Source organism: Cydia splendana, chromosome 12, assembly GCF_910591565.1.
Source record: "Cydia splendana chromosome 12, ilCydSple1.2, whole genome shotgun sequence".
Classification (NCBI taxonomy): domain Eukaryota; kingdom Metazoa; phylum Arthropoda; class Insecta; order Lepidoptera; family Tortricidae; genus Cydia; species Cydia splendana.
In genome coordinates this window covers 14,941,982-14,964,606 of record NC_085971.1, presented here as the reverse complement: position 1 = coordinate 14,964,606, position 22,625 = coordinate 14,941,982, and the positions used below count along the sequence as shown (strand labels likewise).

The window sequence follows — 22,625 nt, the reverse complement described above, 5'->3', positions numbered from 1 at the left end:
TTCAAGGAACCAGCTTTTGTACAGACTACGCGTCAAAAGTACATTTTCTAATTTTTTTAACGAGCCTATAAAGTGTCCCACTGCTGGGACATCTTCCCGATTAACTGCAGCATCCGTCCAGTTGCTGAGAAATGCGTCCAGGTCGTCCCGCCATGCCGGCGTTTACATGGTGGCACCTAATAATACCTTAACAAAAAGATATGTTTCTCTGTATAGGTATCTCAATTAGACTGTGATGGATACTTGGAAAATAATTCCAGGATGGCAGATTCTTTTGGAGCGTTTGTTTCAACCGCTAATTTTCAATATTTATGTATCTTCTTAGCATAATCCCCATTGCATGGGTACTGAAATTACGGAGTGTTTCTTTTTAGTTAATATTTTATCCTCACCGAAATGAGATTATTATATGCTGTCAAACAATTATAAGAACCAGTGAACTAACATTTAACGATGTAATCAAATTACCATAACAACAAATTAATTAGATTACGTATATTGTTTACTAGCATTATTACGCAACATAATAAGAAACTATGACCTCCAAAACCACTACATAATTTGTTTGACATGAGATAGCACACCGCGAGGTTATCTTAAAAGTAAAAACATATGAAAAACGATATCTTTATATGCGTATAAAAACTTTGCATACCTCATGCCAGTCTGAATGTTTTTTTGCCTTTTGTTCTGTTAAATACAAATGTTTAATTGACAGTCACACCTAGATACAAAGACAAAAAGTCATACATAACGTAGTGATTATATGTATGCTCTTTGGTCATACAACCTAGCGATAGCGAATGAAAAACGTCTCCATTTCCAGCTTGGCCAAAACGGCTGATCTCCTCTATAAATCGAATTAATCAACCGGATTTCTTGAAAAAATATTTCCTTTTTTTGACGATTTTTTTCGGGGTGCGTTTGGTTACATTTCTTCTAACATTACTGTAACTGTTTGATAATAATAGTGATGGATTTCCAGCGTTGGGTATTTATGATTTCACGTGTACTTAAATGTGTTAGTTTACAGCATACTAGTAGTAATTAATACCAGTTGTTTACATTAAAGATCGCCCACACGCAATATTACGACCTGACTTATCAATTTCAGGCATGTCTATGGATTATATTTAGACATATCTAGTCGCATATACAACATACAGGGTGGCATTGGAGACGTGCTTGGAAGTAAGGCATAGGCAGGTGAATCGACTTTTTCTTGTCCTTGTTGCCATGCACATGGTTACGGTCGGTGAGTTCTTTCCATTACAGGTCGTTTAGTTAGCATTAGCATATAAGTCAAAAAAGTTGATCCACCGAAGTATGTACCTACTTATTGAAAGGAAAATGTACTTAATGGTATGTATACATTTTAAAAATAGATTTATCTATACATTTCTGAAGTTTATAAATATTTCTCTAACATGCCCTCTGCGATTCTTGCACCACACCCTTGTTGTTTTACCCAATAGTAGACTGGTAGAACATTCCTAATGATTCCGAAGTGACTAATTTGTACTTCTAAGCGATAAAGTTTAAAAGTAACCAACTTATTTTCTCAATAATGTAAGTAAAATTTGTTTTTATTTCATGTACCTTTTCTCCAAAGAATCAAAATGGCGATTAAATTACCGAATTAGCAATCATGCAAAAGTTGCCAATTTCATCCTGTATGGCGGACTATGGCGTACGTGACACAGACCACGTCGGGAAACTTTCGGCGTCACCTTTCAATAGCTTTTGCAGCAAATTCTGTACGGGGTCAATTGCGCCGGCGTATGATATTAGCTATTGTTAAGGATCATGTTCAGAATAGGCACTCGACTAGCATTACGTTGTGAAATTTAATATGAAAGTTGGTTAAAAGTAGGTATCATCACGGTAGGTACCACAATTTCTCTTGGCGATATAATAGGTACCTACTAAATGACAAAGCTTAACACAGTTTGCCATAAAAAATATAGTAGGTACAGATGTGGTGTATAATTATTTTCCATCGTATTTTCACGGAAACGTACGGACGTGTCTTGCTATTTCAGTCAGACTCGACAAAAAGTAGAAAAGTAGGTACTGAGGTTGACTGAAGTAGCATGACAAATACGAACGTTTACGAGAAAATACGATGGAAAACAATTATGCACTAGGTATATCAGTACCTATATACTTATTCAGCCAAATTTGTGTGTGTAGAAAAGATTGATTTGTAATATTATTTTTATAGCCCTGGTGCGTTTTTGACTATTGACTATTTTTACTAGAAAACGGAATAAATAAATTAAATATTCTTGTTACAGGTGAAATATTCTATAAAAAAAAAACTATAGACTTTTTTAAATTTGTATTTTGTAATGGTATGAACACAAAAAACATCTGACATTGTTAATCATTCAGCGTTCAAAAATAATAATAAAATAAGGTACCTACGTACCTTATTTTATTGGCACCTGGTTGTATTTGCATACTATTACAACTATATTTTTTATTGTAAACAATACGAAATACGTAGCTAGAAAAGTACCTAAATAGGTACGCACAATATCAACATTGAGTGGCTTTAATCGAATCAAATATAATTGTTTTGACGCATTCGCACGCTTCGGGTCCAAGGGTTAAGTAATTACAAAATACTAGTTAGGTACTCAATTACAATTATTGCAACTGTAGGTGTTTGTATGCAAATTAATCGTGATAGCCTGACAATATATCGTCTGTCAGTAAATAATAAATCCTAACTCGTTCCTACTAACTATCTACTGATGCCCTGTCGGAAAGTTTCCAAGATTGCGATGCGAACATTCCAAATGGAAAAACTTGTAAGAAACGGCATAGAAATCAAATTCCTGTGCATTCTTTATAGTTGGTTTTGAAAGGGTCTGATACCGCAACTACGCCCGTATGTGACACCCCTGTACTTACAAGCATCAACAGGCTATGATAACCTCTTACCAGCAGGCGGGCTAGCTGCTTGTTTGTCACTTTAAAAACGAATAATAAAAGCAGTAGCAAACTGATGTTCAATTCTATTTTCGTATTTTTCGATGTCGCAAACCGGTAAAAGCGGGTCATCAGTTTCACTTGCATTTTGTTGATAATTTTGCAAGTTTTGATCAATAATAACTGGTTTTAGAAATTATAACTAATCGGTACATCTTTACGTGGAGAGTGAATTTCACTGAATAGGTAGGTATACCTACTCGTATGGATGGTATTTATAAGAAAGAGTAGACGGCAAAAACATGTTATATTATTTATTCATCCCTTAAAAATCCCTAATCATCATTATATCAACAAACAGACATTTATATAAGTAACATATGTAATATCACTATCAGACATCAGACCACTGCTTTCACCCAGAAAATTTACAATATATGGCAGAAATTATAATTTCGTGATCTCTAAATTGCTCTTATAGTGAAGTAATTTGTAAGGTATTCGCGACATTCGCAGATTCGCGATAAGACGCTGTACCTATCTATAATTATTTCTGTAGGTACCTATAATTATAATACAATTATCTGTTTGAACTCTTATCTCCTTGACATTGGATCATGCCGCTCAGCACGTAACATTCCATGGCATGGGTTATCTATCGCCATATAAACATGCATGGTGCGAAGCGATATATGCTTAAAAACAACCATAGGTCGCTCCATGATATAATTATCGAGAGAATTCGGCAATTGACGTAAATATATTTATGGTTTTATTATCAATTCAAAAACAATACTTGTTTATACTTAGTTTGGAAACTGCAGAGTTGGTTAACCGATTAGTATCATTTTTTGCTGCGTTACTATTACATATACAAGGATTTTAACATAAGTATGTAGGTACTTATGAACCTACATATGTTGAACTTTGTGTGGGTATTTTAAATCTTAGAATAGAAATACAATAGAATAACATTTGTATAACACAAGTGATACAAAAGGTCTTAATATATAAATAGAAACTCTGTGTTTTGCCTATTGGGCGTACAAAATTAATATTTCCTTAATTAACTTAAAACTAAGATAGATTTTTCTTCTAGATTTATCGGTTCTGACGATCCAATATATGATTCTTATCACCGCAGTTACGTACAATAAATAAAACCGGGGGCCAAATTCCACATGTACCTACAACAGTCAGATTTCGAATCCACGTCAAATCAACTTGATGTTATTACATGTCGATTCGATCAACTGTGGATAATATCATTTGGTACAACCAAAACTCAACTCTGAACTCGGGTTGGTTCGGTTTGGTTTGGTTGTCAGGTTGTCACCTAACTGTGGATTGCTAATGTAAAATTTTGACATTATAATATTTAAAACTTTTGCTTTTTGAACACATATTAACTCACATTTATAGACATTTATTTAATTCGCGATAGAACCGTCTATGTAAATGTGAGTTAATAAATGTTGACATTGTATCAGCATTGTACGTATTCGAGAACTTATGATTTATAATTATTTAAAACTTTCGCGTTTTGAACACATATTAACTCGCATTTAGAGAGGGGTCTATCGCGAATTTATAAATAAATATATAAATGTGAGTTAACTTATGATTTTTCCCACATCAACGGGAGATCAACACGATACGTCAAACGTCGCTTGTCAACTACGGGTCCAGAAGCACTTCATACTTACTTTAGCAACAGTAGCTACACTTACGCTACTGTAAAGCTTACCAAAGCAAGTGGCTTTGCTTACTGTTGCTACAGTAGAAAGTTCTTTTAGTTTAGTAAAGTACATATTTGCCGGGGTCCCTTTGTTTGACATAATTATTGAAAGTCGTAATGTAATGATTGTCCGATTATCATTAGTCCTAAAACTGATACCGTTAACTTTTCAGGATTTTCGTAATAAGGTTATCCTATAGATAGGTTACTGTTAGGTTTGTTTTATGGCAATCCTGAAAAGTAACGCGTTTCTGAGAAAAACCAAATTATGACTAACGAAAATGCGGACAAACAATACATTATGACTTAAAACTTTATGGGAAACAATAGAGAACCATACATGCCATTTTTAAAATTACCTATCCGAAGTTACCCCAATGCACCTCACCTGATCTTGTGATCTAGTTAACTAAGAAATAATGATAGGAAAGGTTACAATTACAATGTAAACCGTGAATATTCATGAAAACGATGAATACAGAGTAGTAGATAATCTCACGCGATAGAATTTCACGGAAAATCTTTTCTATTCTGACCAAGGGCTTCATGTTTTACATGTTTATGGAGATTAAAGGATGACTCACGCTAGACCGGGCCGGGCTCGGGGCGAGGCGTCCGACATGTCATTTTCTATGCCGGCTAATAGGTGATCACGTGGTGCTTTCCATAGAAAACGAAGCCCCGGAAGCTCCGACCCGGCCCCGGCCCGGTCTAACGTGAGTTAGTAATTCGGTTGAATCGGTTGGAGTTACATCAGAGAAGAATCCCGCGAGAAAACGTGATAATGTGATAATTATAAAAAAAACCGGGCAAGTGCGAGTCGGACTCGCGCACGAAGGGTTCCGTACCATAATGCAAAAAAAAAACGAAAAAAAAGCAAAAAAAAAACGGTCACCCATCCAAGTACTGACCACTCCCGACGTTGCTTAACTTTGGTCAAAAATCACGTTTGTTGTATGGGAGCCCCATTTAAATCTTTATTTTATTCTGTTTTTAGGGTTCCGTACCCAAAGGGTAAAACGGGACCCTATTACTAAGACTTCGCTGTCCGTCCGTCCGTCCGTCCGTCCGTCCGTCCGTCTGTCACCAGGCTGTATCTCACGAACCGTGATAGCTAGACAGTTGAAATTTTCACAGATGATGTATTTCTGTTGCCGCTATAACAACAAATACTAAAAACAGAATAAAATAAAGATTTAAATGGGGCTCCCATACAACAAACGTGATTTTTGACCAAAGTTAAGCAACGTCGGGAGTGGTCAGTATTTGGATGGGTGCCCCATTTAAATCTTTATTTTATTCTGTTTTTAGTATTTGTTGTTATAGCGGCAACAGAAATACATCATCTGTGAAAATTTCAACTGTCTAGCTATCACGGTTCGTGAGATACAGCCTGGTGACAGACGGACGGACGGACGGACGGACGGACGGACGGACGGACAGCGAAGTCTTAGTAATAGGGTCCCGTTTTACCCTTTGGGTACGGAACCCTAAAAATGGCAAAGGTTATTTTGCATCATTGTCATTACTGTGATGTTGTCACGTGAATTCAACACGTGAACATTCTTGTTTTAAATATAAATATAAGAACATTCGAAAACAATTGTTCTTCCGAAATTACAGTCCGATTGTTTGTAAATAACAACAACTAGTAAAATGCTTGTGGATGTTGAATTTTTGATGCAAACAAACCGGCCCATTGAAATCAGGACTGGAAATTTCCATTTATTTTAACATGACGCTAAAGCCCAAAGTTCAGCAATACAGGGGTCTCGGCCCCGAGTATATTTTTATGCCATTTGGGGTTGAGACCCTTGGCCCGTGGGGTCCTAATGCTCTACAACTTTTAAAAGAGCTATCAAAAAGACTAATCGACTTCACTGGTGACCGAAGAGCTGGCAGCTTTCTCGCACAACGTATTAGCATCTCAATGCAGCGGGGAAATGCTGCCAGCGTCCTCGGCGCCATGCCAAAAGGGGCCCAATTTCCAAGATATATTTTAATTCTATTTAGTATTAGTTTTTAGTTTAATTTAATTTTATAGATTAAAGTTAGTTTTTTTATGTAAAGGTATGTTGGGGTAATACCGGACGGATTTGGCACTAATTGGGAGACCTCGCGAAATATTTTTTTTTCTCGAGCTCAGTACGTGTCAGCTTTTAGAAATATGGTGCAAATCGTTAAATAATAACCGAAGTTTAAGCCTGAATATTGGCAACCTTCAATGTTCAACGGTTTCAGTTTTATACGAGTGTAAAGATGAGACATATTTTTATTCGAGGGTAACGATGAATTTGTCATCCCGGGGGAACATCGGATGGCGAAAAAAAACCGGTTCTAATGCTCAGATAATAAGGTATCTAAAAGAGTATATCCGATGTTTAACCTCCTCCAACGTATATGAATTTCAGCCACGAATAACTGGAAACTTAAAAGTTCTCATCAAATGTTTAAAACTTTGCATTGTTGCATCCGATCTTGACCCATATACGAAAATTTGGTAAATCTGTGGCTCTCAAAGTGTGATATGTCAATAGAAACAATTTCCTAAGTAATACATTCATACATATATAGCTACGTACACTGCTAATATCTCTTCCTTTTGAATTACCGTATAAAAATAAAGGAACGAAATAATTACGATAAAAACAGAGTTATTACAGTCATAAAAAAACAAAGTTTGACAATCACTGTTGAATTTTAAATGGGTAAAGGTCGGATTGTTGCTATCCGATCTTTACCTGCAAGGGTAAAGATCGGAAATCGGTCTACAGCAGTCCTAGGTCTGTTTTGATTGGATTAATTTAAAGATAAACCTTCAAAACGAAATTTGACATCTACTGAATCACAAAAACAACCACAGTTTTATCACAATACTCGACATAAATTACAGGACGAAGATCGGATGGCCAGAAAAATGGCCAAAATTACCTTGCTCCCTTTAAAGGCGCGTAGAACACATCCGATATCACTGAGCGGCGGAGGGACACTGGTGTCCGAAGCGCAATGAAATTGCGTCTTGCACATTGTTGTCAAAATTAAGAAATAAAGCCTATTTTGGCGGAAATGAATTTCCTACGTTCTTCTCCCGCATCCGATATTACCCCAACATACCTTACCTACCTGAAACAGAAACTTTTACATGATATTTCTTGCCAGATAAGTAAAACGGTTTTATTGTAAGTACTTAACTCGGATATTAATTATCAAGACATATTTATATATAGCCTACTCAGTAAACTAATTTTTGTGGCTTTCCATCACAGGAGGGTATGCTTCAAGTGCAATAATGACGTTTCCATCTGAAATTCCAATAGAAACTTTGATGAAAATGTCCTTTATATTGCAGATGAAGCATAAGGACCCTTCTCTGATGGAAAGCCACATTTATTTACTTTGAGATTAAGATTGATTTAGGACGAAAATTCCATATTTCTCTTAATAAACGTAAAGCATTCAGAAATACGAAATTTAATCGATTTTATGTACCTAAGTAGGTACCTACCGTAGAGTTTCGTATCTTCGCCTGGATTGGGACTTCACAAAAAAATCTCTCAAATTTGAAAGCATTTTAATCCGTTAAGGCGAAAAAACGTTTTTTAGTACTCCTAACTATCAGTATATACCACTAAAACTTAGAATTTCATTGCTTAAGTTGGTAATAAATGGCCCTAAAGGCAATAGGCGATGTTTGGGTATCTTTCCCAATCTTCGCCTATGGCATGCCTTGCCGCTAATACTTACTTTTCTGTGACATGTTAAGTCGTATCTCCTTGGAATGTGCTAATATACTATGAACCTTAACTACACCAGACTAGGCATATTTTAAAAAAACGGGGTAGTAGGCGAAGTTTGGTAACAGTCTGAAGTTGTTTTCATACATTTTCTATAATGAAGCTAGGGCTGCTAAAAATTAACCAACATACCAAATAAAGGGGAGTAATGGTTTATAAGTTAAAAAATGTAATTATTTTTAGCAAAATTGTTTGATTGTTGCAAAATTGTTGTTATTATCGTAATTGACATTAAATCAACCTTATTTACACAAAGTGAGACATAAAAATACCTATTTGGTACCTACTCAACATCGGTAAGAGTAGAAATAAACATCTGCATATAGCGTAAACCAAAATAACCAAACATAATAAAATATTTATATTTGGAAACAAGTAATGTCACCCACCAATGAATGTGGTACAAAAAAATTGTCAACCCTAGGGGTAGGCGAAATTTGGCAACAAGATGGACGCAAAGTACCCTCACCAATGTTTTATCCAATTGTGGCTTCTAAACGTAAGCTAGCCATTAAATAATAGTTTCATATGAAAAAGAAATAGTTATAGGATATAATCATGTAAAAAGTTTAACATTACCGGGTCCGTATTACCGTTTAAAACTGAAGTTAAAACACTGGTTTAAAAAAACGTGTGGTCGGTGTCACGAAAAAACCTCCCTAAAGGTCAACTGTGTGAAGTTAGCCGCAGATTGTTCGAAGAATGTTGACACCCGTAAAAAATACTTTGTATTTAGCAGTTTTATGTAAGGCTTACATCAGAAACATTTTGTTAATGGCAACTTATGTCAAACTAGGCGAAAATAGGTAGCGCAGGCAAAGATACCAAACTCTACGGTAGTTAATCTTTTTGGTTTTATTTTATGATTCGGTCAAATTGTGTTTTTTGAAAAACTAATTATAGCCAGCCTTTTATGAATGTAGTATGATACCTTTGGGTATGGAGTTTTACGCACGCTAGCGTCCCCTTCCCTCCCTCTGCGCAACCCCCCTTTTTTGCATGAAATATGTCCCGGTTCACAGTTTTTTTCATTTTTTGGGGAAAGTATACAATATAGGAAAAAAGTGTCAATGAAAGAAATAATCCCTATTAAATTCTTAACAAAAAAGGTTTCATTCATTTTTTTGATATGAAGCACCATATTCATGTTATGGCTAGATGAACTTCGACAAAATTTAACCGTTGAAAAACTTGTTGAAATTCAATATAACATACATAGTAAGTAATAGTACTGAAAGTAATCCTACACGGAGAATAACCTTGCAAGCTTATTCTCCGTATAAGATTTCTTTCAGCACTATCACGTACTATGGTTATATTGAACTTCAACAAGTTAATACATGAATATGGCGAGTCTTACCAAAAAGTTGCATATAACCTTTTTTGTTTAGAATTTATTAAGGATTATTTCTTACCTTGACACTTTATTCCTAATTCTAATACTTTTTTCAAAACTCAATAAAAACCGTCAACCGAGATGTATTTCATGCAAAAAGGGGGGGTTGCGGCAGGGGGAGGGAAGGGGACGCTAGCGTGGGTAAAGCACCATACCCAAAGGTATCATACTACATTCATAAAAGGCTGGCTATAATTTGTTTGTCTTCCCCATACATTAGAACACAACTTAACCGAATCATTAATCTTAATCCGTCAAAAATCTAGTTTGTCCTTTTCTTATCATTTAATAAAAAAGATAATACATAAGTAGGTACCTACGAGTAATCAGTGCCATATGTGCGCCATATCTTCATAATCGATATCTGACTGTGAAGTTTTGACAATTATCTAATGGGAATTAAAAATAATATCTAGAAACAACGATAATGTTATCATGTCTGTATATAAATATTTGAATATTTTTGGTTGAATACATATCTACATTGCTTGCTACATGCCTATATTTATATGTAACTATATTTACATTGTGCTACGTGACCAAGGTATTGTGCCTAATTTCTAGCAACTACCTGTAATGTACGTCTACTGCACTATCAGAACCTGTCTAAAGGCCTGGCCAAACAGCCGGCGCGACGCAGCGCCGCGTGATGGCGACGCGATGCCTGTTCAAAAAGGGCGCGCGCGGATCGCGCCGGCCTCACGCTCTCAACACACCCTCATCGCGCGCGGGAACGCGGCGCACCGCTCGCTGCCTAACGTCCGATCCGACTGATGTGACCTTGCGCGACGCGGTGGACGCAAGGGGCCACGCGGCGCGGGGCGCGACAGAAGCGGGGCGTGATACCGGCGGGACGCAGTCTGTTAAGTCTGTTTGACGTCGGTAACCTGTTAGCATGTGCCGCGGTCGCGCGGCGCGGACGCGGCGCTGCGTCGCGCCGGCTGTTTGGCCAGGCCTTTCTTCATACATATGTGACGTCCCACGGGTAAAGGTACCTTATGGCGGTTGGCGCTTACGCTATTATTAACGCCACTCCAATATTATTGCAGCGCTATGCGACGTAAGCGCCAGCCGCCATAAGGTACCTTTTGCCGTGGAACGTCACATATAATCACGCCTGTTTTCCGGAGAGGTATAAGTAGGTGATAAATTGGTATTGGGTGTTTTAGGAATTAAACCTGTGGCCTGTGGGTGTAGCGAACGTTTACACAATTCTGCTAAATATATGGCTCAAAATCTCAAACTACTAGTTGATAAGCGTGAAAATAGGTCATTGAATTTTAATGTCCCATAAAGCAATGTCCTTTTTCCTAGAGGATTTTTTATAACGGTCCAGAATCACAATCGACATTACCGTTCTTCACAGGAACCAGTATAGTGCGATCTCGGGTTACGGATATTTGTTACGGATCTCAATGTCACGGTAATATGGACTCTTATGTGGTTGTGGTCAGTGTACAGTAGGAATAACATCTCTGTAAGGTCAATGCTCCTGCGAATTTTGCCAACTGACTGACGCAAACTCATGCGCTTTGAGTAAAAAGCGTTTTTTTTTCTTTTAAGTAACTTCCTCCGAGTTATGGGAGAAAAATACTACGGAGTTACGGAAATAAACGGAAACAAATTATAAGTAACCTTCCCACCTTCATATGAGATCACTCTTACCCACGCTTAATATTATTTTTTGTCTCCCATTTATCAACAGATTGTTATAATAAACTATTAAGTATTTTTTATTTGTTGTATTTTTAAACGTAATAAGTGTAGCTTTACGACTATATTTTTTGTTTTCAAATTCCAGCAACACTTTAAAAAAATTGGTAATTATAAAAAAATCTAAAATACGTGTTTTAGTCTTTTCTACTTTATTCTTTTTTTTGTTAGAAAGTGCATTGTTTTTGTTCTAAAAACAGATTCCTCATCCTTAATTTATCGGAAAATGATATATCACATGCCCTAATAGGTATAGTTTTACAGAAATGTTGCTCCAAGTGAAGCGCGGCAGCGTCGAATTTCTCCCCTCCGCCCCACTAAATGAGAGGTGGCTCTCGACGGCTCCCGGTCTGTATCTGCTCAAGACCAGCTAAGAATCAACTGTGCCAAGTTTCAGCGCATAGTCTCAAAATGCAAGGTGTCGTGCACTAACAAACCAGCTACTACTTATATACGGAGATTTAGGCACCAGTGCCCTTGTATTCAATTTTAGGAACCGAAGAAAACTTTTGTTTTTCTGTGTCTGTATGACCTGGCCCCAATTTCACCACGGTGACAGGTGCGACAATTGTAAAACATCACTGTTGCTGACGTCACAGGCATCCATGGGCTACGGTTACCGCTTACCATCGGGCGGGCCGTATTCCTGTTTGCCACCATCATTGTATTATTAAAAAAAACTATTATATCGAAATAAACAGATATTTCTCTTGCTAAGTTTATGACAATTGTCACAAGAAACACTACAATTATCACGAAATTCCGACATATAACTCATTTCCTGTCAAGATTCACCGACAATTCTGCAAATATGTCGACTAGAAAAAATAATTCTTGTTTCACAACATAATTGTAATACATACAATTGTAGCAAAATGCCTGTCATGTTTGTAAGTATTTCTATAGAAAATATTTTATAAAATTGTAATATGTCACCTGTCGCTTGACAATTGTCGCTCGACATATGTCACTGACAATTGTAGCCGTGGTGAAATTGGGGCCTGTATATTTCCGGGGATAATTTTTCCACAAATGTTAAAATTGGCACTCCTCTAAAGTTCAACACAAAAATTTGAAAAGAAAGATAAGTAAAAGTTTATTATTTTCAAAGAAAAAAAAAAGAAAAGATAAATAAAGAATATATATAAAGATATATTTACTACAATTTTTTCCTTTATTTGTCACTGTTGATTTAAAATGTAGTATTTCTTTGTACAATAGCCACCTACAGTAGAAGGATGAAGATAACTGTGGTCACGCTCCGCAGCCATTACCTCGCGAAAACTGTTTCAAGTACATAATCATTATTAAATAAAATGTCTTATAATTCTTATATGTCCGAATTTGCCGGCCGTGTCCCAGTTTCGTTTGCCCTAGATAGGAGCTATTGTCGATGGTCAGTAAAGATGACAGAGGTTGAATTAGAAACAAGAGGTTGAAATACCTGGTTAAAAAAAAAATTTATGTCCTCACGTTATTAATTTTTTAGGGTTCCGTACCCAAAGGGTAAAAACGGGCCCCTATTACTAAGACTCCGCTGTCCGTTTGTCTGTCCGTCTGTCTGTCTGTCCGTCTGTCTGTCACCAGGCTTATCTCATGAACCATGATAGCTACGCAGTTGATATTTTCACAGATGAAGTATTTCTGTTGCCGCTATAACAACAAATACTAAAAACAGAATATAATAACCCATACAACAAACGTGATTTTTTTGCCGTTTGCGTAATGGTACGGAACCCTTCGTGCGCGAGTCCGACTCGCACTTGACCGGTTTTTAATGATATATGATGGGAAGACATAAACGCATTGAGTTTAGGCTCATTTGAAGGGTCTCGAGAAGTACTTGATAGACATACAAAGGAAAGAAAGTACAGTCAGCAATAAAAGTGTAGGTACCTATCAAAAAATATTTTTGACGGTTACTTGTGATACATTTGAATAGACTGTTGAAACGTATGCGCTTGCCCTCATCGGCCAATGAATTGAATGACGCCCTAATAATGGGTTGATGCCCTAATGCCCAAATTTAAAAATCATTAGGTAATGATAGGAGGTTTTCCATTGGCCAATCTAGAGAAATGTAATAATTTGAGAAATGTATTTGGTTGGTTAATCAATAAATGTTATAACTACCCGAAAATGTACAAATTTTTTGTTTACTTTTATTTCAGTACCTAAAGATACAGTGTTTAACTATTTTCCATCGTTTCAACGGAAACGTACGAAGGTGTCTTGCTATTTCGGTCAGTCTCAGTACAAAAAATACTGAGGTTGACTGAAGTAGCATAACAAATACGAACGGTTCCGAGAAAATACGATGGAAAAGAATTATGCACTACATCTGTACTTGTAGCAACAGTAAGCAAGATCCCTCATATTGACACAGAATTACTAATACATAGTACTACCGTACAGAAAGGACACTTCCTACAAAACCGAAGTTTGACAGCGATTCAGGGTCGAATCACGATATCCCTTTCTAACTTATGGCACTATCCCTTTCGACTATTTAGGGTTGTCAAAATTCATCAATTATCTTATTTGGGGCCGTGCACGCAAAGGGACATCAAGTTGTGTCAACCCTAATAATTGGTCGGAGCAATGCTGAGCCGAACGGAGCCGAGTTAGCCCGAAGCGCCCGAAGTTAGGAGTGTCTCCCCACTGATATTGACCTAAGGCTTCCCGTGAATCTGATTACCGTGAATGACCCTATGCAAATTTAAATTTATACTGTGACTTAAAGGGTGACATTGGCATTTCACTCTTATCTCGGAGAAAACGCAATTAATTCTCAATTGTAGGTGTTGATAATGCAACATAAATCAAGTCTGAGCGATATCTTAGTTGATGATAGCAATTAATTATTTCGTCAAGGCTTTCAAGCTAATTATAATAGTTAAGTACCTATAAAGTAAACACTGTATTGTAAGAAGAGAAAGGAATATTGGTAACATCAGATAAAACATAAATGTGTACAATTAACATCCCCTGATACCTATCGTGTAGCATTGTAAATAAACGGTGTTCGATTAAGATTTATTTTCTATATCATATTCATATTCATATTTATTTGCAGAAAAAAAACTTTTCTTTTCTTTGAAGATATATCCAGTACCTACTTAATTATCAATAGTTTAGTTAGCTTTAAAATAGTTACCTATTTGTTTTACAAGGGGTCAAAGTTGTTGTTTAACATATCAAGCTAATGTTGGTACCTACCCGTACAAGCAAAATACTCCAAAATTTAAGCTTCCTTGAACTTTGCTACCGAGAGTACTTACCGAGTAAAGGATGACTCACGTCACGTAGGCCCGGACACGGCCCGGTCCAACGTAAGTTATCCTTAAAATACCAAATTTTTCACCTCACCAACGCGAGGAAAATACGAACTTTAAAACATTAAGTACAAATCAAATCCAAGTGAACGTTTTTGAATATTTATAGGTCAGTTTTTGAAGAATAAAGAGAGATTTTACGAGCTGGTGTGGTGGAAAAAAAATATTTACCTGTCTCTATTATGCAAAACAATTTTCACTATTCGAAAAAGGGCTTTCTCTTCCCTGCTAGGATATCAAAGTGCTACTTTTCTGAAATTGGCTTTAACCAATTTCTTTAACTCAACTAAGTACCTACACTGAAACAGTTTCAACAACAATTTTTGTTAGCTATACTTACCTAGTTACCTACAAAGAATTTAATTTCAGTACCATTATAACTATTCTCACTGTGGACACTGTGACATGGTAGGTACTTACTGAAATTAAATTTTGTACCTCCTATATGTAATTGGGCCAGTTTAAGAGCTTTAACCCCTGGAGCGCCCCAGAATTACCGTAGTATGGAACTCCTATACTAGTTACCAGCACACGTGTCTGTTTAGGGCGCTCCACGGGTTAAATAGGTACATACGTTTAGGTAGGTACATCAAGACAGAATTATACAATACATTTCTAGAACATGAAAGCGAAACAAATCGTCTTTTAATTTTCACTGGCGACGAGACCTTGTAGGTATGTTTTCACTGTTTACGTAGGTAGGTATGCACGTATGTAGGAGTGAATACCTACTCGTAAATATACAGCTTGATGTAACGACTGTAAAGTAAAGTAACATGCTAATAGCACACGCATGTTGATAATTAACACGTCATGCGTCTACACAAACAAACATTATCATCTGAATATTAGTATTGATCTCTTCAATAATAATATGATCCCTATGTTTACATGCCCCTAAGATAACGTTCACGCTCTAGCCGCTTTTCCAGTTTTCCACATTGCAGAAACGCTACGTTACTAAGTTGTGTTGCACTGTTTATCATCGAGCATCCACCGAGTTAGCGCCTTTCTAACACGGCCGGTTAGCACCGAAGTGGCCTACGTGACTAGCGGTCCCCCGGCAATGGTGCCGTGGCGCCAAATAAATTGACAACCTATTGATGTTATTTAATCAAATATCACAATTAACTGAATGGAGAACGAACCCGACTGTCATTATTAACACTTTTTAGTTCAACAATAACCTTCATATATTATATAACACAGAAAAAAAACGCACGTGTCTCCCGCGTATCAGCTGATTTTACTACTCACCCCATGATTTCACGAGATTGACAGAAAGCGCGAATAGGGCGAAACACAGCGCGTTGCACATTTTGTCTCATAAATTTTGGTACAGTCTCATTCAAAAGCACATTTGGATCGGAAATAAGTGGCGAGTTTCAGCGGAATGGCTGATAGAGGGCGGCACGACCGCTCGCGCCGCGTATTCGACCGAAACTGGTGAATCGCGGTCACCGGTTGCACAGTACTGGCTAGAACGACAATAGGTTCATTGAAGAAGTTTCGCGTTCGCGCAATCGCGCATGCGGCATATCTGTCTTATCGCGATCTCAGCGTAGGAGGCCGTTCGGAACTTCGGAAATGATAACTACCTAATGATTAGCTTGGTATTACAGGTTTTGGCCTAATTAAATTATGACTACCGGCTCCGCCTGACATATGATAATATTTTTTTTCTTTTACCCTTACTACATAGCTAAAGCTAGAAGGCCACGAAGTTATTTAATTACGAGGCAAATTAACTTTCTCAGAAGTCGACCCATACTGGGCATACTATTCACCATTCTTCATTAGAGTTAGAACAATAAGTCTGTAGCGATTTTGATAGCCCACGCAGTGCAATGCAAGTGTTATTTTATACGTCATAATTTCATAGAAGTTTGACGTTTAAAATAACACTAGTTTGCACTGTGTGGCTATCAAAATCGCTGCAGACTTTTCTTGGTTTAACTCAATTTCTAAAGGTAGGTAGGTATATCTAGGTATTCATTAGGATGTGTGTTACATAGTGTATGTAGGTAATGATAAAGGGAAGGTAAGTTACATGACATGTTAACTGAAGGACCACTTTTTATGTTTGTATTTATTTTGTTAATGGCTATGGGTCCGAGTCAAAACACCACGGATGATATATGGCCAGGTGTAGTTTGGTGCCAAAAATATTCATTCAATCTACTACAGTTCTAAATTGAAAGCGAACTAATGACAATGATTAGGTAGGTACTAATTAAGTTCCTATGTGCATTTCTGCAGGTGTTTACTTCAAGTCTCATTATTCGAAACAAATTTAAAAATTGAGCAAACTCATGAAAAACAATGGCACATGTTCCAACAACAATGTACACCTTGTGTTTTTTTGCTTACCTACTTTACATTATGACACTTGAAATCCATTGACCTGTGCTCAATACCTACTTGTTTCACCTATGTGGTACCTACTACCTAATGGGAGTGGGGAATGCTATTATGATATATTAATATAAACACAAAATGTGCATCTAGGTGTTCATTAAAATAATATTCTGTAGATACTTTATGCAAGTGGAAGTTCAAAATTCAATTAAAAAAAAATCAAAAGGCGTTTATTTTGTATAAGTTATACCTATGACAACGATTTTGTTAGTCAGACTCTAGTATCCTTCACTTTCTAAATCGATTATTTTACCTCAGAACATTTTTTCTTCGTGTAAAAGTAATCATTATGTGGTGTTAATTCGACTGTTTAATGTTTTTATTGATCTGCTCAAATTTTCACTTTGCACCATTTTAGCATTTTAACATGTCGTTGTTTGGTCCTATGGTTGACTGGCACAGAATGTCACTTGCGTTAAGTCCGCCATTTGTGCATTATTATATTTTGGGTCATAAAATAATAATTATTTTTACCCGTTTTGCTCTATTTTGTTTAATGCGGATGAATTTCTAATCAATAAACTTAATTACATTTTCCTGTTGAACTTCCCGCAATCAATTAGGTACTAACATAACGAATAAAAACATACCATATAAATATAATAATAACATTAAAATAAGAAACTATCCATCGGTTTTACTATCACTATCAGTAGGTACTAAGTTTACATAACATAAGGGGTCATCCATTAATTACGTTTATTCATTCAGACTAGCTATGCTAAATTCCTCAGTTGATTGCATATATCTAGCTAGCACAAATAGGCATTTGTACTATTTGTAGGCATAAGGAGACACTCTGTCTGAAAGTCCTTAAACTCTACCTCATTTCTTGCTCACACTCACATATTTTTATGATATAGGAGGTAAATAAGCAGATGAATCGCTTGATGGTAAGCAATTACCGTCTACAGTGGTCCATGGTTACCTACAACATCAAGAGGGGTAGCAAAAATGCAAAAAAACCGGACAAGTGCGAGTCGGATTCGCCCACCGAGGGTTCCGGTTTTTGTATTTGTTGTTATAGCGGCAACAGAAATACATCATCTGTGAAAATTTCAACTGTCTATCACGGTTCATGAGAAACAGCCTGGTGACAGACAGACAGATGGACAGATGGACAGTGGAGTCTTAGTAACAGGGTCCCGTTTTTACCCTTTGGGTACAGAACCCAAAAAACTATAGAGTTAGGTAACTTGACCGCGTTCTGTTTTTTAGTGTTCCGCACAAAACTTTGTTCACGGAACAGTTATTTTTCATATCGTTTCGACAGTTCAAGAAAAGAAACCGATTTGACTAGTTAGTCATATACCCTTTATACATATGTATTGTATACCTACTGTAAATGTAAAATGACAGCATTTCATCGGTTAATAAAAATAGTTAGGTATACAGGCGTTTTTCTTTAAAAAAATTAAGAATAAAGGATTAGAATTAAAAACACTTTTTTCCTTTAGAAATACAAAATTAATATTTTTATATGATAATGCGGAAAGATGTACATATTATCTATTCATGCAGTTGTTACTTACTTTAGTTGGTCTTGGCATGGTTGTTGTGTTGTGTCACTTGTGTCGTGCGTGTATTGCTTGCAAGTCTAGAGACACGGAACTAAATGTCAATGATGTTGGAGTGTCGGACAGAGTTGTCATGACAATAATTGGATTTTGCAATATCTCAATGTTTCCTAATAGGGACCTAGGTTTCCGAGATGTCACTGTCAAGGTTGCGGTATTGTGGATTCTACACACTCGATTTCCATGATTTATTTTGATGGTTATTAAGCGTACAGGCCCTCTGGTCACAATTTTACATTATCGTATGAAGGGATGTTAGAGGGGGTGATAGAAAGTAGAAAATAAAAAAAACGTTTTGCAAACGATTTAGGTAGGTACGTTTCAAATTGAAGGGCTTGTTGTGAGAAACTTTCTTTTTCATTTTTTATAATTTTAGGATAATATAAACATTTTGAAGTTGTTTAGGAAAATGGATCCAAAATGATCATCACTGACACTACTGGGCCTAAAAAGTTGATAAATACATAATTATTTACTTCACACATTACAGGAAAAGCTATTTTAAGAATTAATTAGACCAAGCGTAAGCTGAACTTAAAATTGTGTGATGTACGAAGCCCATTGGGTGAGCCTAGGGTTGCCAGATCGAAAGGCGCTATTATCGGGAAAAAATATCAATTTTTCGGGATTTTGGAACTTAAGTCGGGAAAAAAAACATTAAAGTTAAAGTAATTGTATTAAAAACAACGATATTTTACATTATTGGCACTACGTCAGCTGCTCTGCCCATAGACGTTTTTATATAAAAATAGTATAAATTCTTTGAGATCTTGAACAAACAAAAAAATGTCTTCTCATTATCTACCTATATTATCAACGCGGGTCGCTCGCTCTCTGGACGACAGTTCGGAACTTGAAATTATTGTTTTATAACGTGAAGCTGTTTTTCGGGACAATTTTCACTTTGTCGGGAATCGGGAACACATGCTAAAAATCGGAAGAATCCCGCCAAATCCCGACCATCTGGCAACCCTAGGTGAGCCCGACTCGCAATTGGCCGGTTTCTTAAAAACGTGAAATGAAAACCTAACTGTAGTAGTTTTTTAAAACTTCGTCAGAGAACTCGTTCTACAATCGAAACGTTCATAGGAGGAAGTGCTTTTGACATCATATAGAGGTGTGCAATAATTATTATATTGTAGTTATTATAGATAATACATCATATATCAGGTTTCAGATAGTTATGGGGAACGGGAAGTACGTTTGAAGAGGAAGTATTTACTTCGTGACCGGAAACGACAGAGCCTTAACATTGTACTTACCGACAGTTTAAATTTCATTACGCGTTGACATAATGTGTTTGTTCAATTAATTCGTTAGCAATAAATTACTGTATTTGACTTCGTTTTTATTTCAAGGTCGTATTTACTGATATGCGAGTGGAAGTTATTACCTATGACAACGATTTTGATAGTCAGACTCTGGGGGCCGATTTATGAATTTCAATCGTTCGATTTCGTCACTCGAAAATCGGTGGAAAACGGCGAAATGCTAATTTTTGAAATACGAGCGATAGAAATTGGGAATCTAGTGGTATTGACCACTCGTTTTCAATTCTATTAGTAGAATTTAAATGCCTAGTATGGGAGATATTATTGAACAAAATACACGAAATCGAGCGGTCGAATTTCAAAAATCGGCCCCCTGGTATCCTTCACTTTCTAAATCGATTATTTTGCCTCAGAACATTTAATGTCTTCGTGTAAGTATTAAGTAATCATTTGTGATGTTAACTCGACTGTTTAATGTTTTTATTGATCTGCTCAAATTTTCACTTTGCACCATTTTAGCATTTTTATCATGTCGTTGTTTGTCCTATGGTTGACTGGCACAGACTCTCACTTGCGTTAAGGCCGCCATTTGTGCATTATTATATTTTGTGTCATAAAATAATAATTATAACTACCCCTTTAGCTCTATTTTCTTCAATGCGGATGCATTTCTAATCAATAAATTAATTAGGTACATTTTCCTGTTGAACTTTCCGCAATCAATTACTAACCTAACGAATAAAAATTGAGTGCATAATACCATGTTATAATAACAATAAGATAATAAACTATCCATTGGTTTTACTATCAGTACATAACATAACATCGAATGTCTGAAAGTCACCCTGAGAATATTATTTGGCTACAAATATAATGACCACCAAAAAATACTTTGGTACCCTAAATAAAAAAATCATGCTTACCAAAAAAAATTACTGAACACCAAAAAAATAAGGCCTTAAAATACAAAAGTACCACCACTTTAATTACGACTGCACTTCAAATTGTATTCAAATACCAAATATATTGAATGATCACCAAAAATCATTAATGATCACCAAATCTTGAAGACCAAATTAATGCGATATTTTCACCTAAATAAACCACTATGATTACCAAAAAATTTATACATATTACCAAATAAAGTAAACTGATGCCAAAATTACTAGCCCCTCCCGCTCAACCCCCCGTAGCCCGCACCGCATACCTACCTAACCTAATCTACTTTTCTAGTAGCATTTCGTTATGCTACTAGAAAAGTAAGTTAAACTGCTATCAGTTAAGTGGGTTAGGTTAGGTTAGCACTGCGACCCTTACAGAAACGAAATGGTACTAGAAAAGTAGGTTAGGTTAAGTTTCAACTGCTACCCATACAGATACGAAACGCTACTAGAAAAGTGGGTTAGGTTAGGTTTGAACTGCGACCCTTACAGAAAAGAAATGCTACTAGAAAAGTGGGTTAGGTTAGGTTTGAACTGCGACCCATACAGAAACGAAATGCTACTAGAAAAGTGGGTTAGGTTAGGTTTGAACTGCGACCCTTGCAGAAAAGAAATGCTACTAGAAAAGTGGGTTAGGTTAGGTTTGAACTGCGACCCTTACAGAAACAAAATGCTACTAGAAAAGTGGGTTAGGTTAGGTTAGAACTGCGACTGTTACAGAAATAAAATGCTACTAGAAAAAGGTGACGAAGTGGATTAATTAATTTAATAGGATAACGATATATTAAATGATAGCACATTTTTAATTAAAATGTGGTTACAATTTTGTGATCATTTACTATTTTTGCGTTTACAATGATTATTTTGGAGCCATTTGCTTTAATAGGATAGCAAGATTTAAAAATTTGGTTATCATTTTACATTAAAATGGAGTTCTAATTTTGGTGGTCATTTACTATTTTTGGGTTTACAATGATTATTTTGGTGTCATTTTCTTTAATAGGATAGCAAGATGTAAAAATTTGGTTATCATTTCACATTAAAATGGGGATTGAAATTTGGTAATCATTGACTATTTTTGGGTTAATAATGATTATTTTGGTGTCATTTCCTTTAAAAGGATAGTAAAATGTAATAAAATTGGTAATCATTTCACATTAAAATGGTGTTATAAATTTGGTGATCATTCGTGATTTTAGGGTGGTAAAATAGATTTTTTTGGTATTAAATTTTATTAAATCTGGTGATCAGTTAAATAGCAGCCATATTATTTTACTCTTACTGACATCAGTTTCTGGCGCCATCTATGAAACAGTTCCTACATTTGTAAGTATAAGAGACTCGAGAGAGCCAGCCTGGGAGAAGAGCTTGCAAATGTTGTGCGCGACAGTACGTATTAATCCCAAAATTCGTCGCTAGATGGCATTAAGCGTCAGTCTACTCTGTTTAAAAAAAAATTCTTATTGAAATTGGATTTTATAAGGCCCGCCGTTTATAAGAATATT

At 36.2% G+C, this 22,625-nt stretch overlaps 1 protein-coding gene across 2 annotated transcripts in view; it reads right to left on the bottom strand.

Moving 5' to 3' along the window:
* Positions 1 to 16,397, bottom strand: part of LOC134795667 (protein cueball) — a 39,090-nt gene extending 22,693 nt beyond the window's left edge. Inside the window, exon 1 of one of the 2 annotated variants that reach the window (XR_010144833.1) lies at positions 16,171 to 16,397. Coding sequence is in view for 1 of the 2 variants with exons in the window: in XM_063767584.1 (XP_063623654.1) it covers positions 16,171 to 16,231 (61 nt within the window). In the remaining variant the exon portion in view is untranslated. The remainder of the gene's footprint in view (positions 1 to 16,170) is intronic. The other variant, XM_063767584.1, reaches the window with a different exon arrangement.
* Between the last annotated feature and the right edge of the window lie 6,228 nt (positions 16,398 to 22,625).